Raw genomic sequence first — 9355 nt, forward strand, 5'->3', positions numbered from 1 at the left:
ACTTGATGTATAATTATAAACCAAATAAGAAAAAAATAATAATAATAAAAAAAATAATAATTTAAGTCATGCTACAAAACTGACAAACAAAAAAAGAAATATTGCTGTTTATAATAATCAAAACTAAATAGTTACATTCCATGCAGGAATTTGTATATATCTTCCGATTTGCAGTGTATTAGCACCGTGAGTAGCAATTGTGGTTGCTAAGAGGGACGCGCGTATTTATAAATGCACTTTCGTTGTCTTTCTCAGCCAGCGAGTGTTTGCATATTGCATACCTGCACACTACTTAAATGTGATTGGTCTGAATGCTTTTGATCCCGTTATGTTAGCAAAATGAGAGCATTGTGGATCGTATGCTCACATTGTGGATGCTAGAAGAGGCAAGAGAATTTGTAAATACTCTGCTGTTCCTTTGCTCAGCCAGAGAGCTGTGGAGTTGTCCAATTGCTTTTGATCCCGTTAAAAGTAAGAAAGCTATTTTTGTGGATCGCAATTATAAAAGTCCGCGTCGCTCTTCGTCTGGTTTAGTGAATCACGGGCATCGCGTAGTAATCTATCTATACGTGGGTGTATTTCGGGAGTGTTTTAAATGCGGTCGCATATGTGTATTAATAATAATCGTTGATATGTACATAAATACATACATATGTATGTTAAAAGTGCAAAATGTAATTTTAAGAAATTAGTGTTTTATTTTTGAGCAATCGTTACTTAAAGTGAGAAAATGTTAGCTTGAGGCATTTGTTCAACATGCGAGTAAGAGCGAGATGGACCGATTGAAATCACGTGTTAATAAGTGAGTAAGCCGCTTTGTTAAACAGTTAGTTTTTATGTCTCTTTGGTATGCCCTTTCAAAGAGCATTATATATTTTTTCAAACATTTTGTAACAATTTAAAACCATAATTGAACAGTTCGCAAAGAAAAATTATTATATTGATAATTTATTTATTGCTTTACGAAATATGAACTTTAATGGGTAACTTAAAGTAGAATAAAACCTTCTATGTATATACAGTTATATATTTATTTTTAATTTTATTGCTTACAAACACAAAAGTTTATTAAAGTAATTGACGATTATGATACACGCATAGCTGATAATACTTTGATGGCAACTAATGAATGCTTTATTTGCCAAATACTCTGAAATTGAATAGATAGATTAATATTTATTTATATACATAGTATATATTCATATATGTATATTAAATTATATACCTTCGATGACAATAAACTGATTGTCTCGAGATGAAGTCTGATGTGAGTGCTGCACATGTTTTTTGGCCTTATCTAAAAAGGAATTTTTTTTATGAAGCGTATATAGGCATATATCAATCAAATTTCTCTTTCACTCACGATGCACTGTTATGCTGCGCTCCGTCTCGCCCAATGCATTCTTCGCAATGCATTTGTATTCGCCAAAATCGTGCTTGGTCAAAGGTCGCACTGTGATCCGCATCACAATCCGATGGACATGATCAACAGTTAGGGCATCGTAGGTGCCGCCCTGCAGCAGCTCCTTATCTTTGAGCCAGAAATTGATGGAAGCTGGCTGGGATTCGCTGATGCATTCGAGCGTTATCTTCTGACCCACGCCCACATAGATGGTATCGTAACGCGTCCAGATTGTGGGCGCAACTGTTGCCGTACAGTTATGGAGTGATTAATAGAAATAGAAATAAAACCATGGGCTTATCAAATACTCACAATTCACCACCAGCATTATCCGCTTGCTGACCGTTGGCGGCACTCCATTGGAGGCGATGCACAGGTAGGCGCCCATATGTCCGCGTTGCAGTTGCCACAACGTCAGATTTTGCGACTCCACGCTGTAGACTTCTTTCGCTTTCTCTTCGCCGTCGTCGTCGTGGTTGTCTGGCAGCCAGAGTATCGGTGCGTTCTCCTCGCGCCGCCAGGTTATCGTGGGCGGTGGCACGCCCGTGGCTGTGCAGGTGAGCGTCACATTCTGGCCGCTGGCACGCACCACATCCTGGCTGGTCTGATAGTCAACAATGTCCGGCGGCACAACCACGTCCAAGTAGCCCATTTGACTTTTCATCGGATCCGTATTTATTTGGCACATGTACCTTTAAATAATGCAGAAAGAGAGAGCGGACAGAGAGTGGGTGAGGGAGAGCGAGAGATAAGAAGAAAACGAGCGTAAGGGAGAGGGTGGTAGAGTGATGGAGAGGTAAAGATAGAGATTGATTAAATAACGAGAGATTTTTCAAATAATTCTAAATAGAAAATTTTAATCCGCAAATCGAAATAATATTATTTTAATAAATCTCATAATCACTCTTAGTATTTTTGAGTTGCTCTTAATAAGATATAAGATATGTGAATGAAAATATGTCTATAGATGTATGTATATAGCTGAATAGACAGCAAGAGCAAAACTAATATACTCTTCTCACTTCGTGAACGAGTTAGGAAAACAAAGTTGTGTGGGAGTATTGTTAGAGTATTGTGAGTACGATTTATTGGGAGAGCCGATAATGGTATAAGACTATTATCTCACGCTCAGAAAACTTAAAAGAGAAAATTACGAAAGAAAATTTCAAATTGAGTAAGATTTTCTGCCTTCAACTTCAAGTATATTCAAATAATGAAGCCTAATATATGTACGCATACATATGTATATAGTTTATGTATACTTATATATATTTAAATTCACTTACCAACCACGATCCGATTCGTGTACATCGCGTATTCGCAGCTGCCAGATGCGATGTTCTGTGTGCGAGATGCCGATGCGATGATTTTTCGTGATAACATGATTCTGTATGCTCAATATGGTTTGGGTATCGACGCGCAGCCAGGCCACCTTATAGCTAACCAGATCGTGGACGATGCACGTGAGCAGCGCGTCTCGTCCCACGGGTACCGTTACATTGTTTATGGGACCACTGAACTTTGGATCCGCTGGCAACGAAATAGAAATTTGAAAGGGGGCGTGAATATGAAGTCTAACAATTGGGCGACATTTGCGATGCTTATATTGCGCCCATTAGGGTGTTAAATGGCGCACGATTAAAGGAGCTGAGCAAAAGGTAAACGGTGCGCATTTTATTATTTTATTTATTTTTTTTTTGCAAATGTCAAAATGTGATATTTAATAAATGATGGGCAGGGAAATATATAACTATTAATTCTATAATGTAATAATAAATAATAATATCATATAAATATATATATATATATTCTTATGAATATTAATAAAGAATATAATTTAATAATATTAATAAATATTATTAATTAATAAATATATATATATATTAAAATTGCTATTATAAATAATAAATAAAAAAAAAAAACAATTAAATATTCAAAGTAAATAAATTAGGGTTGTAAATCAATTAATCAAATAAATAATTTAATTTACTAATGCAATAAATAAGTAAAAAATTTGAAATAATTAAAATTAATGTTTTAATAAATATTATAATTAATTATAATATAAAATTATAATTGTAAATATTATAAATATTTAATAATATCAACTATAATTCTATTGAGAAAATTTGTTTATATACAATTATTAGTTATCTATTTATAAATTTAAATCAAACTGAAATTCACGCCCTGTTCTCTAATTCTGAGACTCAAATATTTTCACAACTTTTCATTTGTCATTTCTAATCCACACAATTAGGCCATATAATTATTATTATTATTTCCTTCTATATTTCTGCGAGTGTCTGCAAAATGTCAAAAAATTCAAATGGAATGAAAATACTTTAAACTTTTCCAGATGTCCCGCTGAGTTAAGGCAAATGTTTTCATTTTTTTCCTTCTGTCACGCTCATAAATTTGATGATGTTGTGAAGAGGCTGGCAAATAATCTAATAATTAGTGAAATTAGCTTTTAGGGTGACCCAAAATACCCGCCTAGCCAAGAGAGAAAAAGATGATAAGCTGCTCATAACTTCAACTTACGTTTATTTATGAATCATTGCTGAAAATTGTACTATATTTAGTTTGTACAGCTGATTATTGAATTTCTCATGACTTGGCTAAAAATTATTAGAGCTAATCGGGTTCATTTGCAAGCATTTTAATTTTATATTTGGTTAAGTTTTGTGGTAAAGTTATTTTATTCACTAATTTAATTTAATTTTTTTTGGTTCAGTCGAACAAAATTGTGAAACAATATATCATGCATTTTAACTAAATATTTTAATAAAAATAAGCTTAAAAAATAATTGTGTTTCTTTTTTATAACTTTAAGATTTGTTTTTTTGTTATTTCAATTATTTTAGATAACCTTTTTTTTATCAAACAGCTTTTTTTTTTCCTCAAAACTAAAATGTAATATTGTAATTTATTTTATGCATTTAAAAAACTTTTTTTATCTTAATTAAACATTTAAAAATTCAAATAAAAGCAAGCCTAATTGCCAATTTGCTAATTGAAAGCTAATACTTTTGAATTGGATTGAATAACTAGATAAATGAATGCATTTGATTCTTGGAAACCAATTTTGTTTTATCAATGTAAAGCTAAGAGCGTCAACTTTGGCGTCGCGTTTGAGGCTAACTGATAATTTAAGGGTAGCCCGCGGTAACGAGCTCAACTCGTTGCAAAGGGACAGCTTGAACACCCTTAAAACTGTGGCGTCGCCTTGCCGGCCATAACGGTAACTATCACGCCCCCAAAAGAACAAAAAAAAAAATGGGTAGCCGTAAAAAATCACATCACATGGCCCTAACAAGTAGCATGATTTTGCGGCTCGTCGACGCCTCACATAGCAAATACCTAAATTACAATTATGACCAAATAATAACCCGAAAAAATGCAAAAAAAAACACTAGCAGCTGAGTGATAGGGACAGGGAGAGGGATAGAAAGAGGGAGAGAGAGAGCGGGTGAGAATACCTGGAAAAAAATGTAAAAATACGGCGAATGTGTGCGCAACCTTTTTATTTGCACAGTTTGTAGACTCTGCCTACGTGTGTGTGTGTGTGTGTGTGGCCAACTAGTTTCAAGGGAGCCTATGTACCCTGCCATATATAGCCTATAATTTGCGATTATGTTTTGGGTTCGCGGCCCATTGTTTGGAACGTTTCGGTTTGTGTTGTTATTGCAATTTGGCCATTGCATGTTTGCATATTGAAGCATTCCAGAGTCTAAACACTTTTTACCACACACACACACACACAGGTGCGTGTCAAAGTTTGAGGTTTGACTTCACGTCTGGTTGATTACTAAATGTTTTGTTGGTTTGTCTTTTTTTAGCCGAAGGAATAGAATGTCAAAAATGAAAGAACTTTTAAGATTTTGTAAAAAACATATATGTATGTATCTATTTAGTATATTGAGAAAACGTATTGATAAAGAGTTCCATGTTTTTTAATGTGACAACAGTCTTTGATTTTAATTTTTAAATTTTTTATTTTTATTTGTACTTCGTTGCTAAAGTTTTTTAATCTTTCACGTACAAAGAGGTTTTTTTTTTTAATATGTTGAAGATGAAAAAACTATCTATATATACATATAACTATTTAATTTTGTGAGGCAGTGATATATTGAATAATATTTTATATGTGAGTCTTTTTGGGGACAGTATTTTATTTTTATTTTTTGCTAATGCTAATCAATCATTTATGTTCATAATATTTATGTGTCTCATTTATGACATTTAATCAGAACAACACACTGAACAATAAATTTATTTAGTTTTTTAAAGCACAAAAAAATTAAAAACAATATTGTAGGCTAACATTATTTTTATTTGTTTTCCAGAGAAAATTTTTTGAAATTTGTGTTTAATGGTTTAATCTGAAACTAGATATGTATGTTATGTTAACAGACATATGCATTGCATTTTGCATTTATACATTTTATTTTTTGTTTGCTGAAATTTTAATGGAATCATTTATGATTATGAATCGTGCAATTCAAAGCCATGTATCAATTAAAAAAAAAATATTAAAAATATTAAATGATAATAAGCTTGTCTTATTTGTTACTAAACACTGTTGGTGTAAATAGGAAGTTGTCTACATTATCTGGTATATACAGAAAAAAACCTCTGGCTAATCTTGACTTCCCGATGTTAAACTTGAAAACACGCTAGATATATACATATTACTTTTATATTAATTTTCGGTCCGTTTTCAGTTTCATTGCTGAATTTGACTTTATTTACACATTGTTGCAGTGCGATTTATCAATGTAGTAACTGGTGTATATATGACAGTTAGCACCGGCCCGGCAGGTTGCTAACAGCTGCAGACAGCTCTGGCTGTTTGTTGGCCAGGTCCTACGACTGACGACTGCACGCATCTCATACCGTTGAACTTGAAACGGAAAGTGAATGTCCTGTCTGTTAGACACTCCAACTGTCTGACATTTTTTTGGTGAAATGCAGGCAAAGGAAATCGCGTAACGAAATATGCCAGCACGCAATGTCTGCCAAAAGCGCTGCAGTCGGTCCGACTAACTCACTCTCAGAGAAAAGAAATAATAAACAAAAAAAAAAAAAAAACAAACTTTACCAAAGTGCCATAGGAAGTCGACAAAAAAAAAAGAGGAAGAAAAAAATATAATGTCGCCTTTCCGCTTTGTTTGTGCTGTCTTCCCACTCTTATCGTGCGTCGTCCCAGCTTGCCAATATTTTCTATATTTATTTGCATTTACCAGCTCTTGACACATTGATTTAAGCAACAATTTCTGATATATTTATCAATACTCGCTGCCAAGCTAAGTAAAATTGCATTGTTTTTGTTTTTCTTCTTCTTCTACTTTTTGGAGTACTGTTCCAACCATTTTCCCCCTGTTTCTCAGCACATTTTTGATTTGGTTTGCGGAAGTCGCTCGTCGTTGTTGCCGTCGCTCTGCCCCTTCGCGGCGATATATGTTGGCCACAGTTTATTCACTTAGTGATCCGTTGAGCTTCCGCCCGTTTGTACCGGCTGGCAGGCCTTTACCGTTAGCCATTTTGGCAGAGTTAAATGCGCTCAATTAGCTAAACACCTCAAAATACTGTAGACAGACATACTTTTTTTGTTCCTAGCATATATTGCCTGCATGGAGAATGAGATATTTACATATTGAGGCTCGAGGCGTTGCAGTAGAATTTGAATGATATTAAAGAGCTGCATTTTGAGAGCTTTAAATTATAGATTCTGGGGACTTGAATAAAAATAAGTGAGCCGTGAAAATAATGTGGATCATTAAGGAAATATTTGAGTATTTAATATCTATTTGGTACATTAGAGTATTTGTATTCGCTTAAAATATTTTCTCTTAAAAGACAAAAGCAATGTGAGCTGGAGATTAAATTGTGAAGCAGAATTAGTAATAAAAACTCTGCCACTCCAACTCTCTCCCTATCTCGAACTCTTCCCCTATCTCTCGATTCCTCTCATTTCCCATTCTAATTGTCTATTTGTCTCACTATTTCGTTCCATTCTATTATCGCTTAACTTCATCTTTTCTCAGTTCAGGTTTAACTTAATATTTCTGAATTGTCCCGGCTATTTAATTTATTTTAAAAATATATTTCAGTTTGTATATCGTTTTTAGATAAACAAGTTAGTAGTAAAACTTTTAGTTCAAGCATGGACATGCTTAACTCTCTAGCAGCTTAAGTTGAAAGTGCAGTTTCAGGTCCAAAGCTTAAACTTCATCCGCGACTTACAATTGTTCAATTCCGAGAAAGTTGTGCTCCCTGGCCACACAGATTGTAGAATGAACAAGACATGAACAAAGACTTTTTTCATATTCCACGCTGCGGCTCACATCAACCGAAATGCAAACTTGAAGTGCAAACTCTAAAGTAAACTTTCTATTATTCTTGTTCTTTTTTGTAATATTTTTTGTGTATTTTATTTCTCTTTATCACTTTCACTGCCAAATGGCCAAAGAATTTCCGCACTGCACTAACGTAGATTTATTTGTTCCGCCTTTGGCTTCCGGACGCGTCTGCACACAGTTACAACTGGCCGCGAACTGCGCGAAATGCGAAATGCCGCTGATAATCAAGTGTCAAAATTCATATTCAAAAATTCAAATACTGCCAGGCGCTGACTCCCCGACTCTGGCTGCGAGACCCATAACGGGAACGAGCAGGACTCGTCAGTGGCCATGGCGCTGCGCATGTGTCCTGCAGCCTGCCGCAAATCGCGGCATTGCCCGAAGCCCGTAGTCCGTAGTCCGCAGTCCACAGTCGCCAAGGTGTTGACGCCGGCTGCGACTACTGCTGTCGCTGCTGCCTTGGGGGTGTCTGGCCAAAAGGTAGAAAATAGTAGTAAATATTTCATTCATAAAGGGCATAGCGTAACATTTTCATATGCACGTGTCGCTGTTGCTATATATATGTATGTATGTATGTGTGACACGTGTTCTTGCACTTGCCATTCAAATTGGGTATTTACTATTTTAAAAAATCTGATCAAAGAGCCGTCAATCAAGGCTAAACTATATTAAAGTTAGCCATCAATAGTGGACAAAAGAAAACTAATTAAATTTATTGAAAGTGCAGCTGCTATGCCTATTGTATTTATTATATTACATAGTTGGAAATTATTGTAAAACATAAATAACTCTATTAAAAAAAAAAAATAATAAATAAATAAACTTTTTTTTTTATTTATTTAAAGTAAGAAAAATAGTTGCCAAAATTGTTTCTTTATTAAAAAGTAAGTAGGAAATTAAGAATAATACATACATAGAATTGTGTTTCCCTAATTGCAAAATTTTTGTTGTATTTATAAGTTATTGTAATTTATTATAAGATATATATATAATTTTTTTTTATAAAATGTATTTCAATTATATTTATTTATATTATATTATCTATACTATATTATAAATTATATTTAACTATTAAAATTTTGAAACGTATCTGAAAAAATTGTTGGAGCAAACAAGGAACAAGCTAAAATTATTCGTTAAATAAATCTTTAACCGTTACAATTTTTTACAACGACGAAGAGTTAATTAATAATTAATATTAATAAATTCTTTATAGTTAATATCAAGGAGCGAATTGAATATCGGTTAATATGTCAACAACCAAAAGCTGATCAATTTTGTATAGATTTAAAAACAAAATATATAAAACCTAACTTAAATAAGTATTACTAGATCAGTTAGATTAAATAAGACATATAATATCCTGTAAGTAATCTCAAAGTCAACTATTTAGATTTGTTGCTTCAGTATTGGTTTATGCTGGCAACTGGAAACGTTTGCCACCGTGCCACAATTGTTGGCCGCAAATTTGTTTGGCAACCTTCTAATTCCTAATTATGCCCAATATTCCACACATATTCGCTGCTGATTTGCCCACATATCTTTTGTTTACGCATTGCTCTTACTTTTTTGCAATATTCGCACTTTT

At 33.6% G+C, this 9355-nt stretch overlaps 2 protein-coding genes across 3 annotated transcripts in view; one reads left to right on the forward strand and one right to left on the reverse strand.

Annotated features, from left to right (window-relative positions):
* The first annotated feature begins 545 nt into the window (after positions 1 to 545).
* LOC115564701 (prominin-like protein) overlaps positions 546 to 9355 on the forward strand; it is a 31453-nt gene continuing 22643 nt past the window's right edge. Inside the window, exon 1 of one of the 2 annotated variants that reach the window (XM_089258296.1) lies at positions 546 to 802. In XM_089258296.1, the coding sequence (XP_089114422.1) occupies positions 774 to 802 (29 nt within the window). In that variant the 5' untranslated portion in view covers positions 546 to 773. The remainder of the gene's footprint in view (positions 803 to 9355) is intronic. The other variant, XM_089258297.1, reaches the window with a different exon arrangement.
* Positions 1036 to 8085, reverse strand: DIP-iota (Dpr-interacting protein iota). The gene is made up of 6 exons (XM_030384849.2): positions 7652 to 8085; positions 2689 to 2932; positions 1715 to 2094; positions 1364 to 1645; positions 1226 to 1297; positions 1036 to 1150 (listed from the first exon to the last, which is right to left on the reverse strand). Exons 1-6 carry the CDS (start codon positions 7731 to 7733, stop codon positions 1050 to 1052), a joined length of 1161 nt encoding a protein of 386 aa, XP_030240709.1. The 5' UTR covers positions 7734 to 8085; the 3' UTR covers positions 1036 to 1049.

This window comes from Drosophila navojoa, chromosome 3, assembly GCF_054131105.1.
Source record: "Drosophila navojoa isolate 15081-1374.11 chromosome 3, UAZ_NAV_1.0, whole genome shotgun sequence".
NCBI lineage: Eukaryota > Metazoa > Arthropoda > Insecta > Diptera > Drosophilidae > Drosophila > Drosophila navojoa.

What these genes read in the sequence shown, in the direction of transcription:
- DIP-iota (XM_030384849.2), bottom strand. Translation starts at nt 7,733, where the DNA reads ATGAAAAAAGTCTTTGTTCATGTCTTGTTCATTCTACAATCTGTGTGG. An exon ending in TTTCTCGGAATTGAACAATT is followed by an intron (nt 2,933 to 7,651) that starts GTAAGTCGCGGA and finishes TTTCGTTGCCAG; the next exon opens with CGGATCCAAAGTTCAGTGGT. An exon ending in CACGAATCGGATCGTGGTTG is followed by an intron (nt 2,095 to 2,688) that starts GTAAGTGAATTT and finishes CATTATTTAAAG; the next exon opens with GTACATGTGCCAAATAAATA.